This window comes from Castor canadensis, chromosome 10 (genome assembly GCF_047511655.1).
Source record: "Castor canadensis chromosome 10, mCasCan1.hap1v2, whole genome shotgun sequence".
Lineage (NCBI taxonomy): Eukaryota > Metazoa > Chordata > Mammalia > Rodentia > Castoridae > Castor > Castor canadensis.
Window position 1 is genome coordinate 497,942 of NC_133395.1, and position 15,062 is coordinate 513,003.

A 15,062-nucleotide genomic window follows, 5' to 3' on the forward strand; every position below is an offset into this window, starting at 1 on the left:
ATGCCAGGCAGGACCTGAACACAGCCCATACTCTAGACCCATGACTGGGAATTCCGCCATGGGCAACAATAATTTTAAAGGGACTCCAGCCCCACCCCCGATAAGGGACAGGAGGACATTACAACAAGGAACAGAAGGACACTATCTCATGGGCCCTGACTGACCCAGCCTCTGGCCTCATCCACATGGTATTTCCAACACTTGCCCCACTGTGATTCCACTCCCCTGCTGTTAGAGGGTGACAAGAAGGGCCCCTCCAGGCAGCACGAGGTCCATCTCAGGCTCTCTCTGTAGGCCATCCTGATGAGGAGGTGAGACTCAGAGCAGCCAGGGTCTCAGGCCGGTGAGTGGCAGCAGGACTGGCTCAGGCCTGCAGCGCCTGACTGGGACCTGTGCTGTTCGTGTTTCACCTCATGAAGGAGACGAGAGGCACAGTCGGCAAGTGCTCTTTCTCCCCTAGTCACTATCAGGGCCTATCAAGGTACCAACCAAGGGCATCCCAAGGACCTGGGACAGGTAGAGGGCAGATAGCAGGAGAGCGCCACGGCCACTGTCGCCCACAGGCCTGCCTTGTATTTGGAGAGTGATAGTGAGAACTGATAAACCCTCCCATGCCTTTGACCTCTCACGGAGGAGATATAAGCCCCAAAAGAGGCCTAGGAGGGAAGCAGAAGGGAGACCTGACTCAGCCATGGCGGCTCTGCAGGAGAAGAAGTCGTGCAGCCAGAGGATGGCAGAATTCCGGCGCTACTGCTGGAATCCGGACACGAGGCAGATGTTGGGCCGCACCCCGGCCCGGTGGGGTACGTGTGGGCAGGTGGAGGGATGTAGGACAAACGAGGGCCACCAACCAGCAGGAAGGACCCAGGATATGTGGGGACAGACTGCAGGCTGAGCCTCAGCAGGAAGCCAGGGTCCCCAAAAGCCCCTGAGCTCCAACTCTAGAATGCCTGCAGGGCGGGAACACCCAGATTGTCATCCATGTTTGAGAACAGCATTTTAAAGCTGTGTTTCTGAAACTGAATTTTCTTAAAGAATTTTACAAGAGGCGATGGTGGTGCTTTGGTTAGATAATTTGAGGGACATGGGTTTAATTAACCAATCGAACAAGGTGTCAGATGTGAGACTCAAAGTGAGTCCCCAACATGCTAGGTATATTTGGGGGTCCTTGCTTCCCAGGCTGCATGCATCTCAAGCACCCAGAGCAGCCCTTGCTCTCTGCACATGGAACAAGGTGAACAAGGCCAGCTGGCTGCAAAGCCCCCTTGCCCTTGTGGCTGACCCAGCCCTTTCTTTTAGGAAGGAGCAAAAGGAAAGGCCTGGTGACCTCTCAGGCCACTACAGGAGGAAGAATGTTCTCACTGACAGTGGGATTGCCCTAACTGGTCCAGGACGTGCCCTAGCAAGGCAAGTCCTCAGCAAACAGAAAGTGTCCCCGGGACCCCAGAAGAATGAGTCCCCTCAGGTCTGTCCTCCCCAGACCTCAGAACTCTGGAGCCTTTGCTGCTCATCCAGGAATGTCTCAGACAGGGACCCCAGGTGGCTTTTACAGTGCTGCCCCAGCTGGGAAGACAGGATATGGAAGGCCAGGCCCTGGCTGGAGCCTCAGCGTCCCCACGAAAGCCAAGTGGGGGAACAGTCCCAGGCCCCACCGGGCCACGCACATGTGAGGGAGACCATGGCAGCCAACCCTGCCTCCTGCTCCATCTGCAGCTGAGATGAGGAGTCAACCTGTAGAGGTGTGGGCACTTGGTGAGGTCCTCCTGGGACAATTCCACCGACCCAACCCAAATGTCCTGGGCCTCTGGCTGTAAAGTACATTACATGCTGACGCCAACATGACGCACTCTTGGAGGCTCTGTGAACTCCTAGGGTGCCCTGGATGGTGCCCTGGGTCCGTGACTTAATCACATCCAGGGCCAGGGTGCAAACATGGTGGAAGGGTACACTGGCTGGGACTGAGGACGGCCCGGGCAGCTGGTCAACTGCGCAAGGGACAGCAGCTGGGGTCCTGGAGCACAGGCTGGGGCTGCCAGCCATTCCATCAGGAGCCCCGTCTTGTGGGCAATTCTAGTTTCTGCGGCTCCTGCACACCTCGCCAGATGCAACATCCTCAGAACTTTCCAGAACAGTTTCACTGCTTGACTGGAGGACACAGCCTGAATGACCAGGCTGAGAGTGTCAGGGTTGGAGGAAAACACAAGTCAAGTGACATGGCAAAAATCAAAGAACAGGAAAACTGATTCATAAAAGGAGGGGTTTATCAAACAGTCAGGGGAGAGGTGCCCAGAGATGTGGGGCTCTTTCTGTGCTGCCTTTCCCCACTGAGCAGCTTCAGGCTCTTTGGCATCATCCGTGCTCCCAGGTGGGAAACTGAGGCTGAGAGGCAGCGCATGGAGGCTGCCCGTGAGGCTGGCCAGGGCCCAGAAGCCATCTAGTGTCACTCTTCCCAGCTGCTCTGCACATGGCCTTCAGCCAGCTGGCAAACGTGGTGCTCACTGCACCAGCAGCAAGTGGGCTGATGGCAGTGCCCTTGCAAGAGGTGGTTTCACCCCAGCCTTCAGAACCTCAGTTTCCCCATCTGTGAGGGCAGTGATGAGCCCACCCTGCAGGACTGTGAGGCTGAGTCAGTGGAAGTGCCCCACATGACGGCAAAACCAGCATCCCTCGTGGGCACTTGGGAGACATGAGTACCACCTGCTCCCCATGAGCTGATGGAGCCTCACCCCAAGGTCAGGAAGCATCTCTGTGAGCCAGGCTGTGTCGTGGACATGAAGCACCAAGCAGCAAACAAAGCCAAGATTCCTGCAATATTCCTACCTGCGGGGAGCTCAGGTCTGGGAGTGGGGATGAGCGAGTTAAACAGAACCCCAGTCAGGCGGCCACCATCCCGTGAAGAATTCCCTTCTGCTGTCCCCTTGCTGACACACACGTGGCAGGCCACCCCTGCAGTGCCAAGCTGAGTTGGTGAACAGAGGACGATCCGGTGATGATAAACAGGCTTCAGGCAGGCAGCTGCTGCTGTCCACACACAGATGCCTGGACCAGGGAACAAGGCCACCACGTGTTGCTGGCGTTGACCATCGGTGACCACAGCTCTGAGACAGGCTGGCGTTTGTCCTCAGCATCCTGGAGGAAGTGATACCAGCTCAGAGACCTGTTGCTGTTCCCACTTTTCTGGAAAGTTGGGCTGGAAGGAGAAGGCATTGGCCACCCCCATGGGTCACAGCCTCGGGTCTATAGCACCCCGCCCTCCTGTTGTCAATACTGACTTGGTCCTATCCTTTGATCAAGTTTTAGGTCACTGGAGAATGAGGTGGTAGAAGGAATCCACTCCCACACCATGGGGACAAAAAACAGGCCCACTTTCTGTTGACTTCCCAGAAAGACCACAGCAAGCCAAAGTGACTCCTCTGTGGACAGGTGTGCTCTGAAGCAACGCTGGCTTCATCACAAGTTTGAAAACATGAAGGTGGAGACTCCACAGCTGCCCATGTCCACTGCACCCCAAAGGAGTCAAAAAGGGGTCATGCCACGTTGCCGACTGAACCTCCTCCATACCCAGGACATTCACTGCTCTTCTTGCCTCCTCTACTGACCCTTGAAGTGGCAGCCTGTCCCGTCCAGCACACCCTCGCTATTCCTCTCTTCAGGACACAGGGCAGGCCACCCTGCCAGGTTCTTAGGGTGGAACTGGCCCAAACTCCAGCTCCACAGAGCACTGGGGGTTGCCATGGGCAGCAGCCGCCCTATCTGCCTCAGTTTCCCTTCCTGTAATGTGGGGAACAGGAATTCCTATCTTGGGGTACAGGACAGGCTATGGGTGCACCATGGCCAAGCATCCATGGTGACCTCTAATGCACTGGCGGCAATGAAAGGAACCAACACAAAGCAACACATGCACCACGTGGTTCTGTTTAACAGAAACATCTGCAACAGGCAGGTCAGAGACAAGGTGCAGGGCAGGAGTGCTGAGGGGCTGGGCTTCCACCTGGATGACAAGGTTCTGGAAGCAGGGTGGGGCTGGAGGTCAGCACTGTGGGGCACTGCACACCACCACACTGTGCTATGAGGTGGAGAAAGCCATGGGTGGGTGCCTTGCCCTCCTTCTCATCTGCTGAGATAGGCATGGCTGTGTCTAACCCGTGTCTCTCTGTGGTGTGGACCGGCCTCAACCACCTGGCCTTCTAACCCCGAGTCTCCCCGCAGTGTGGATCAGCCTCTACTACGTGGCTTTCTACATAGTGATGACTGGACTCTTCGCCCTGTGCATCTACACGTTGATGCAGACTATTGACCCCTACACACCTGACTACCAGGACCAGCTAAAGTCGCCAGGTAGGCACCAGGAGGCAGAGACATGGCAGAGACACGGCACTCAGCCTGTGCTCACTCGCAGACCCGGGGTAGAGAGGGCCCCACGGCTTCTTCTGATGAAGACCCCAATTATAAAGTCTGACCTTGGCTTTCATTTTAACTATTAAGACAGAAGGGTTTGTCACAGAGAGGAGGGGGGTCTGTCCCCACCGTCTATGCTACCCATACACAGGACATTTCTGGAAAGATGTGCAGGAGACTTGGCAGGCACAGGCCTGGGAAGCCAGAAAGCAAGGACCTGGGGAGCAAAGTCCCACTCGGCCACCTGGGGAGGGAGAAGGACAGGGCTCCGCTGCCCCAGAGGCCAAGAAAGGAACTTTCCCCTTTTCCCTCCAAAGGATTCCACTTTAAACCATGTTATAGCTGTTACTTTCCTGTCACCCCCACCCCCCAAACAAAGCCCTGGCTTACACATTAAGGGCCAGCCACGCTGATGGGGACTGGGCAAACAAAACGCAGACATTCACCATGAGAGCCTGTGGGGAGAGTTGCAACCGCACTGGAAAATGACAAAGGGAAGGGTTGGATGGCTTGAAGCCGAACCAAGTTCACACCCATCCACATTGGTTGAAACAAAGCAACGCCCAGTGGACGTCCTATTCTCCCACACTTGGAAGTTTTTTCTTTCTTTTCTTTTTTTTTAAATAATTAACATGCTGTTAGATAATTTTTTTGTCCTTAACAAAAACCAGTAAAGATTTTGTGATGAGTTCAGATTTCTTTTCATTTAGAGAGCCAGCTGCAGGCTCCAGGGAGCTCTCACCTTTGATAGCAACAAGAGCCGTCTGTCCGGTTCCCTGCCCCCCCCCCCAAGCTCAGGATCCCCTGCAGAGCAGAGCGTGAGCTGCTGCTGCCAGGCCTGGACTTCACACCCCCTTCCCCCACCATGCTGCGTTCTGGCTAGCAGGTGGGGTGCCAGGGCCCCACATCCTCAGATCCTGGGGCCCTTCTTCATGATGCCACCACCAAGTTTTCTCGGCCAGAGGGAGCACAGCCTGCAACTCCCTCCTCATGGGATGCGTGAGGACCTGGGCGCAACTTTCGTCACAGCTCCCATGCTTGGCCCGGCTCCCACAATCCTATGCGAGACTCAAGACCTTGGGGCAGAAGGCGGGGATGTGAGTGAGCACCTGGAGAAACCGTCAGTCAACATAGCACTGTCTCCCCAGGGGTGACCTTGAGGCCTGATGTCTATGGGGAGAGAGGTCTGCAGATTTCCTACAACGTCTCTGACAACAGCTCCTGGGCCAGCCTCACACACACCCTCCACAGCTTCCTAGCAGGTAGGTTGACGTGGTTCCGTGGCTCAGTTTCCTAAGAAAGTCTCTCAGGGGCCCAAGGCTTCACGGCTTGCTGGACAGCCCAGTCACTGGCTGCTGGAGAGGATGGTGTCTGCCCGTGGTGTGTTCTCTGCAGGTTACACTCCGGCATCCCAGCAGGACAGCATCAACTGCACCTCTGATAAGTACTTCTTCCAGGAGAGCTTCCTAGCTCCAAACCACACCAAGTTCTCCTGCAAGTTCACAGCAGACATGCTGCAAAACTGCTCGGGCCTGGAGGACCCTGACTTTGGCTTTGAAGAAGGAAAGCCATGCTTCATTATTAAGATGAACAGGGTGAGTACGAAAGATCTGCTTGGACAAGGCCCTAGAGAGCCCTCACACACACAGAAGGACTAATCCTGGGAGCTGACTGCTGCTCCTTGTCCCTGCTCAGCACATGCTTGCACACTCATCTAGAGCGACCGCTCAGATATGAGCGCCTTGCAGGCCCTCTACCACTGTGACCTCTGAGCAAGCAGTCGGGCACAGGGCTGTTGAAGGAGAAGCTGGGGCCATGTGCAGGGGTCTTGGTGTGTGGAGTTAGGATGGGAGGGGCCAGAAGCGTCTACAGCAAGAAATTTACCTGGGACCTGGGCCCCTTCTGCATCAGATATGCAGCCCCTTGGGGTTGGCACTGGGGCTCCAGTGGTCCCTTCCATGCTGTGAGGACAGAGCCACAGTGAGCAAACAGCAGAAAGGGCATGATGCCTCTGTGGGCCCAGGAGATGACGGAGCCAAGGCCCAAGGGGCAGGAAAGTCTAAGCAAAGGACACTCACAGTCCGGCTCCAGAGACCCACCAGCAAGTAAGACTCCAGGCAGCCACACTGTGTATTTCCATGTTAAAGGCCTAGGGGGAGCCACACACTTGTGTGCTGCACACATCACGAGTGGCCGGTCAACAGGAGGATTGGGATGGGGCTCCATCTGGGCTGTGGAAACTGACACATCTGTTCAATGGCGGGTCCTGATCAGAGCTTGAGTGGACGGCTGGGGCTGGAGAAGTCCAGAGAAGGTGTGCAGTGAGGTGGGTGCCACACAGCCCCAGGTGAGGTTAGGGGAGGGACTGGAAGAGGTAGCTGAAGAGCTCAGAGAGCAGAGGATGGCCAGAGAGAGCCCCTGGAGTAGATGTAGTCTGTGGTCACCACTCCTCTACTGCCACCTGTCCCATCTCTGCCACTGCAGAGAGCCTCTCTCCAGCACCTGGGGAGGGGGAGTGAAGTATTTGCGAGTGACCCCCCATGAGGGGCTCCCTCCTCATTGCTGTCTTCCAGATTGTCAAGTTTCTCCCAAGCAATGACACGCCGCCCCGAGTAGACTGTGCCTTCCAGGTGAGTGGAGCACCCAAGAACGAAGCCCACTGCTTGTCTGGCTGGGAGCTTGAGGAATGGCCCAAGTAGAGCCCTCAGGGACATGCCAACCATCAGCCACGTCAGCCAGGTGCACAGGCCTTGTGGCCATCACCAGGGTGGGACGGGGTGAAGGCCCAGAGGAAGGAGCAACACTCTCCTGCTGTGGTCCTCTCCTCAGAAGCAACAGTTCAAAACACTTGCAGCAATTTGGGAGAACCATTTTTTTTTAGGCAGTTCTGGGGCTTGAACTCAGGGCCTTGTGCTTGCTGTGTGGTGCTCTGCCAGTTAGGCCAGCCCATCTCAAGAGTCACCATTCTTCTATCTCATTGTTCTTTTCATTTCTTATTTATAAAAATCTTCCAGATGACCAACAGCCACCGTGGCTTAACTGGGGTTAGTATGTGGACTGCTGAGACGGCATTAATCTGAGGCAAATTTCAGGTCTTTTCAGTACTTTTTTTTTGGTGGTACTGTGTTGAACTCAGGACTCCAAGCTTTTTAGGCACTCTACTGCTTGAGCCATGCCCCCAGCCCTTTTTCACTGCTATTTTTGAGATAGGTTCTCAATTTATGCCCAGGCCAGCTGGACCTTGATCTGCCTATTTGTGCTTCCCAGCCTAGGTGGGGGGTGACCACTGCATTCAGTCATTGGTTGAGATGGGGTCTCTCAAACTTTTTGCCCCAGCCGGCCTGGAACTGTGATCCTCCCAATCTCCACCTCCCAAGTACTAAGGTTACAGGCCACTTCCTAGTGCAACATTAAAACACCGAAATTGTGTTCACAAGTTTTGTTTTCAGCCACAGCTCCACAGGGGTGTCTGTGACATACAGACAGCATGTGGCAATCTGTGGAAACATCAGTCCCCGATGCCTCTGTTCCCCCCCACCTGCCGTGGGCCTCAGGCCCTCATTTGCTTTTCTTTCTTTTTCAGTTGTTTTGGCCACACATGCTGGCCTGAAATTTAATAGAGGCCAAAGCGCCCTGCATCTCTGATAAGCTTAAGCTGCCCATGGGTCAGTTCCAAGTCTAACAATGAAAGGAAAAGAACCCCGTGGAAGTTGTTTGCACTTTTCCCAGAAAACCACACCAACAAGCACTTGTGGCTGGTTGGCTTTCTTCCCGGACTCTGATAAGCAAGTGGCAGCTTTCTCTAGTTCCCTCACAGTGAGACTCCAAAACGGGAAAGTATATGGGAAGTGGTTGGGGTTTGCACTCGGAATTACATTCCTCCACCCTCAGACTGATTGTGAAGGCTCCACCTAGTTTATGCAAATGTGCAATGAGGTATTGCTGTGATCACCTGCACGGGGCACCCATGCACTCTCGAAAACAAATGCGCGCACACACATACGCGCATACACAGTGTCTTGTCGCCCACCAGACTCAGTCATCTGTGGTCTCTCCTCCTCAGGATGAGTCCCGAAAGCTCCAGCAGGACACAGGGCCTCTGCAGGTGGAGTACTACCCACCTAATGGCACCTTCAGTCTGCACTACTTCCCCTACTACGGGAAGAAAGCACAGGTAGGGTTTGCCTCTCTCCGCCCCTCACCAGTTACCACTAGTCTCAAATTCAACAAAAGCAAAGCACGAAGCATTTTTCTGCAAAATTAAAGCAGGGTGTGATGTAGGGAGTTCTAGCCCAATTCCTGGGTGTGGCAAGGGCTCCTGTGATGGCAGTGTGGCCTCCTGGGCACTCCACTGGCCTACAGACTCTCTGCCCTCGCTCTCTGTGCTCACCACCACCGCAGTCACGCTGATACGTACCATTTCTAAGGGGCAGTCCTCTGTGTGCCCCAGGGCTGCTCAGCAGGCAGGCCTTGCCCAGACAGACTGGAAAGAGCCCCTGGGGCCAACCCCTGCGCTGTCCTTCACGTGGGTATTTCTGAGCATCTCACCTCACTGCATCCCTTCAGCCCCACTACAGCAACCCTCTGGTGGCAGCCAAGCTGCTCAACGTACCCAAGAACACAGAAGTCGTCATCGTGTGCAAGATCCTTGCAGACCACGTGACCTTTGACAACCCCCATGACCCGTATGAGGGAAAGGTGGAGTTCAAGCTTCAGATTCAGAAGTAGGAGCGGGTGTTCCTGCCTGATGCCTCGCTCCCTGCTCCGTGTGGCGGTGCATCCTCTGCCAGCCAGCGTTGTGGTCACCTCACAGAGTGCAGAGCCAAGGCTGCTGCCGTGGGGCAATGCCATCGGTCACCCGAGCATCAGCTGCTTCCCCTTAACCCTTCCTCAGTTTTCGGTGGAAACTGTGGTAAACTGTGGGGGCCAGCGTGGTCACCTAGGGCAGCATCCACCCCATTAACAGGACCCTAAATGACCCATCTTTTCCTACACAGACATCATGACCCTACTGTAACTTATTTTTTCTAGACATCAGTATGAACTCTGATCCATCTTATCATAACACTATGGACACCCTGGCATGAAACACAGCCTGGGTAACATACGTTCGGAATCCTTGCTTCTAAGGATGCAACTGCTAAGCTGTAAGAACAAAGTATATTAAAGTTACTCTCATTCTATGTGAAACAGTCGTGTCTTGTGATCCAGGAGAAAAATTAAATCAAATACTTCTTTATTTTTTGGTAGTATTACGTTTGAACTCAGGGCCTCACCCTTGCTGGGCAGGTTCTCTACCACCTGAGCCACATCTCCAGCCCTTTTTGTTTTAGTTATTTTTGTCAGAGAAGGCCTCTAATTTTTCCTACCTGTAATTCCTACGTGACCTGGATTACAGGTATGCAACACCACACCTGGCACAAACATTTCCTTCTTTAGAAATCCCCTTTTTACAATTTCCAGTGCAACACAGAAAAATCACAAAGTATGGGTTGGCATCCAAAACACTTGAGGTTCTAGGAGGAAGGCAGGTGAGGTTTTCCTTCAGGAAAACCAACAGAACAGGGACCCGAACAGCAAAGTCTCCCACAGAGGCCACCCAACACTCACCCACACAACCCCGTGAGGCTAGTTTTCAGCCTCGCACTCGCTGCCAGTGAGCTGCATAGCACAAGACAGGGGTACACAAAAATCTGTCCAGCACACACTGAGAAAGCCAATGAGAAACGAAGAGCTTTACAGCTGTTGTGTAAGGGCAACTAGACTGACCGGTTCCCTGAGCGACTAAGTGATGGAGAACATATGGAATGTCTTTCATTGCTTGCCAGCCCTGCACTGTGTCTGTGAGAATGTTAGCATGCACCCAATAGATCGGGACTGCGTGGACACGCCGTGCTCTGGGAACACACAGAATCACTCTATAAGGCCACAGGACTGTCCAGCTCCGTGCTGGAGGCCCCTGTATGCAGAAAGAGATCCTTGCACGCATGCATGGCAGGTGCAGGGGAAAGGTACTCACCTGTGACAAGATGGCCAAGACACAGCAGCAAATGCAGGCTGTGCCAGGGACAAAAATGGCCAGCAGAAATGCATTTCTGATCACTGGTCAGGGACACCCTACTGGAGAGATGTCTCCTGAGAAATTCAAGTCCTGCCTGCTCCAAGCTCAGAGGACTTGTGGGAGGGAAGTCATTGCAGCCTCCTTCCAGTAAACCAGACATGGGTATGCCCGTGAGCTGCCTTCAGACAACCCAACATGCCTGCCCTGGTGCACAGCCACAACGCAGAGCCTCCCCCACTGCTGCCTTCTGCCTCTGCAGCCTCCACTCTGATAGAGGCCATGCTGCCTCCTCCCTGCCCTGCAGAAATTGACAGTCCGCATCTTCCCCCAGCCCATGAGGCCCTGGGCCCCAACAACACTGGGCTCAGAACCTAGCCAGAGTGTGGGGCTTCCCAGGGCACCAGTGCTGGCTGTCCACACCTGTGGTCCACAGCCCACAGGATAGGTGAAGTAACTCGGCACTGAGGGAAAAAAGGATCCTTTTTCATCAGCAACACTGGCTGTTTTCTGAAGCAAGTCTTACTGAACATCTACTCACTCACTTGTCCTGCCCAACCATTTTTTTTGTCCCAGGTCTTTATTGTAAAGTACAAACGACAAAGTCTGCCATCTTGCCAAGTAAGTGCACAATTCAGTGGAGTGAACACATCCGTCTGCCTCAGCTTCTTCCCACACTGAAACTGTCTCCACCAAACACTAATCACCTGTCCCCTTTCCAGACCCCAGCAAGTGGCCAATTTTCTACCTCCGGAAGTCTGACCCTCTGGGTGCCTCGTGAGTGGTGCTGGTCATTGCTACTAGCTTGCCTCAATGAGCACGGTGTCAAGGACCATGTTGGAGCACGTATGGAATGCCCTTCCTTTTTAAGGCTGAGTAACATTCCAGTGTGTGCAGCCCACATCTGCCAATAGTAGTGGACCAAACAGTACATTTGTCTATTGATGGGCACTTGGGTTGCATGCACTTTTTAGCTATTGTGAATACTGCTGGCATGAATGTGGGTGTGAAAATGTTTTTGAGATCTGCTCTCAAGGCTTTGGACACATACCCAGAGGTGGAACTGGTGAACAAGGTAGTCTGTTTTTATTTATTTTTTCTGGCAGTTCTGAGGTTTGAGTCCAGGACTTCAAGCTTGCTAGTCAGGCACTCTACCTCTTGAGCCCTCCACCAACCCTCTTTGTGTTGGTGGTGTTGATAGGGTCTCACAAACTATTTGCCTAGGCTGACTTCAAACCATGATCCTCCTGATCTCTGCCTCTCCAGTAGCTAGGATTACAGGAGTGAGCCACCAGCACCCAGCTATTTTTTATTTTTTGAAGAACAGCCATCTGTTTTCCACCGTGGTGGCACCATTTTACATTCCCACCTACAGTGCACAAAGATCTTAAGTTCTCCACATTTTTGCCAACACTCACGTGCTGGTTAACTTTCTGTCACTGCAATAAACTCGAGATAAATCAACTTAAGGAGGAAAGGTCTGTTTTGCTTCAATTTTGGACGATCCAGTTTATGATCGGGTGGATCTATTGCTTTTAGGTCTCTGGCAGGGGGAGGGGGGAGCAGCACATCATGGCAGGAAACCCGCTCACTCGTGGCCACGAAGGAGAGATCCCAGGGCTCACTCCAAGGGCACACCTCTCATGACCTCCTAAAAGCCCCAGCCCTCATCTCATGGGCTCTGGGAGACATTCGAGACCCTACGCACACACAGCAACACATCATTTTCTGTGTTCTTGACAGCATGGTCCTAGTGGGGGCCAAGTGGCACCCCTGTAGGTTTTGGTTTTTTAACGTTTTTATTAGTATGTGATAGCTGTGCAGGGGGTGTCGTTGTGACAGCCCACGTCTCTCTCTGTAGCTGTAATTACATTTTCTTAACGATTATTGAGGTTGGACTTTTCATGGTCTTGTTACTATTACCAATCTTCCTAGGAGAAAGACATCAGGTCTGTCTTGTCCAGTTTTCATAGGGTTCTGTATTTTGCTGTTTTCAGGGTTCTCTGTATTTTGCATATTAATTGTCTGTCAGGGTTTGTAAGTATTTTCTTACATTTTGTGGGCTGCCTTTTTTTCTGTTAAGGTGTCTTTCAGTGCACAACCCTTTTTAATCTTCAGTAAGTCTACAGTCTCTATTTTCACTTGATACCGGTTCCTTTGGCGTCATACCAAACCCAACATCATGAAGCTTTGCTATTTTCCTCTCAGAGTTTGGAATTTTCAGTTCTTACATTTAGGGCTTAGATCCATTTTGAGTTCTTTATATGGAGTTATGTAAGAGTCCCACTTTGTACGTTTACACAGGGACAATCAGCTTTCCTAAGCCCATTTGTTGAAAAGACCGTTTATTTGTTGAGAAGTTCCCATTGAATGGTCTTGATACCCTTGTCAAAAAACATTTGACCACACATTTTTTTCTGCCTCCTTTCTACTTCATTAGTCTGTCTTCATACCAACACTGTACTGTCGATTACTATAGCTTTGCAGTCAAGTTTTGGAGTAAGGAAGTGTGAGTGCTTTCACTTGCTTCTTTTTTCAAGATTGTTTTGGGAATTCAGGGTCACCCGAGATCTTACATGAATTTTGGGGTAGATTTTCTGCAAAAACCACGATTGGGATTTGCTACAGACTGCATGCAATCCCCAGGTCACATCGGGCTGCACTGACATCCTAACAGCCCATCTCCCAGCCCACGCCATTTCTGACTTCTCTAATTTCTATTTATTTCCCCAAAAAGCCTTTCGCCTCAACCAATTACATCTTTAATGTTTTGATGATCAAGTTATTTTAAGTCCCTTTTCAGATTCATCAGCCAGAGTATGAAAGTACAACTTTCAATGTCACCGTGCATCCTGCATCCTTGTCAAGTCCAGACAGCATTTTAATCATTTTAGGATTTTTGATATATAAAAATCGAATGGGTAGTTGCTCACCACCGGGTCATGTGACCAGAAGGGCTCCTGACGGATGTCATCCTTCCTCAGCACAGCCTGAGCGCCTGGCTCGACCCCGGCCATGGGGTGCTTGCTACAGCAGCAAAAATGAGGACTTAGACCAGGACCGAGAGCAGAAGCTGCTGCGGGACCCTGGTAGTCCCCCCACCAAAGCCCTCAATGGAGCTGAGCCTAACTTACCATAGCCTGCCTTCCACTCGCACAGATGAGCAGGCCCTGCTCTCCTCCATCCTTGCCAAAACAGCCAGCAACATTATCGATGTGTCTGCTGCTGACTCCCAGGGCATGGAGCAGCATGAGTACACGGACTGGGCAGGACAGTATAGCACTGGCTTGGCTATGCTGAGCAGTAGCCTGACCCATCGGAAGAAGCTGCCACCGCTCCCATCTCTTACCAGTCAGCCCATCCCCTTCTCTGACTTGTAGCAGGTCTCCAGGATAGCTGCTTATGCCTACAGTGCACTTTCTCAGATCCATGTGGATACAAAAGGAGCTGGTTGTACAGTTTGGGATCCCATAAAGAGAGGGGTCCTTGGACAGCTCATCTCCTCTCTTTACCTCCGTCCTGCACCTGACCTCCCAGCCTCACCACGGCTTATACAGTACCCTAACCTACTACTAATCATGGAGATGTGGAAGAGAAGAGCAAGGCTAAAAGCCTAGCAAGTGAGGACAGAACAAGGATAGAACCATTTGGGATTGGCCTTCAAAGCCCTAGCCAGTGTTGGATGGGGGCCAAGACAGGGCCTGGTAGGTCTTCACAGTTGTTGGGAAGGTGGAGATACCACCGTGGGGGTGATCTCCAGAGGACCTAGGGGGATCCCCCCTTTCACCCTTTCTCTTGGCCTCAGATTCACTCCTGTCCCCCTCTCCCTGATGTGGTGCTCATAGGCACCTCACTAGGGTGTGTGACCAGGTCTAGATGAGTTTGAATTAACTGAGTTGAGTTTGTATTTCTAGCACCCTGGGTTTTTACATGTTTGGTCTTTTTGTTTTTTGTTTGTCACCCTCAATAAAGAAAATATATTCATTTGTGTGCTGGTTCAAAAAACTAAAACTAAAAATATAATAAAAATCACATCACCTACAAAGAGTTTTGCTTCTTCCTGTCGGTTAAACCTGACTCATTTCTTTTTTCTTACCTAAGTCCCCTGACCAGAACTTCCAGTACTATGTACAAATAGTAGGTGACAAAAGTGGACAGGTTGCCTTTTTCCCCATCTCAGATAAAAAGCTCTCTAAGGGAGACAGATGATGGGGGCGATGTAACTGATGTACAAGTCTAATCAGAATTGTCACTATGAATCCCCCCCCCCATATAATGAATATATCCAATAAAAATTTTATTTAAAAAAGCAGCTCAGTATTTCATCGTGAGGTGATGGTAAGTTGTTCATTACTTCATCTGACTCTCTTTGTTGAGCACTGTTACCGTAAAAGAGCACGGAATTTTGTGAAATGTGTTTTCTGTATCAACTGAAATGTGCTTGTTCTCTCCTCTGTTCATGTGTCACATTACTTGGGATCAGGCTCCCTATGCTGAACTGGACGTGTGTCCCCACACCAATCCTGCTTTATCACGTATAACCCTTGAGTATGCTGCTGTATTTGTTGGCCGGCATTTTACAGACTTATGCATCAATGCTTACAGC

At 51.9% G+C, this 15,062-nt stretch overlaps 1 protein-coding gene and 1 pseudogene across 1 annotated transcript; both read left to right on the forward strand.

The window, feature by feature from the left end:
* Positions 1-691: 691 nt before the first annotated feature.
* On the forward strand, positions 692-9,474 carry Atp4b (ATPase H+/K+ transporting subunit beta). The gene is made up of 7 exons (XM_020164479.2): positions 692-803; positions 4,210-4,338; positions 5,547-5,660; positions 5,794-5,993; positions 6,972-7,028; positions 8,462-8,572; positions 8,965-9,474. The coding sequence occupies exons 1-7, from the start codon at positions 692-694 to the stop codon at positions 9,124-9,126; spliced, it is 885 nt and encodes a 294-aa protein (XP_020020068.2). The 3' UTR covers positions 9,127-9,474.
* Positions 9,475-12,200: 2,726 nt separating this feature from the next.
* On the forward strand, positions 12,201-13,930 carry LOC141411566 (ragulator complex protein LAMTOR1 pseudogene; annotated as a pseudogene).
* The last annotated feature ends 1,132 nt before the right edge of the window (positions 13,931-15,062 follow it).

Coding starts and splice junctions, on each gene's coding strand:
- Atp4b (XM_020164479.2), top strand. CDS start 692: ATGGCGGCTCTGCAGGAGAAGAAGTCGTGCAGCCAGAGGATGGCAGAA. Junction 7,029..8,461: donor GAGTAGACTGTGCCTTCCAG/GTGAGTGGAGCA, acceptor TCTCCTCCTCAG/GATGAGTCCCGAAAGCTCCA. Junction 8,573..8,964: donor ACTACGGGAAGAAAGCACAG/GTAGGGTTTGCC, acceptor GCATCCCTTCAG/CCCCACTACAGCAACCCTCT.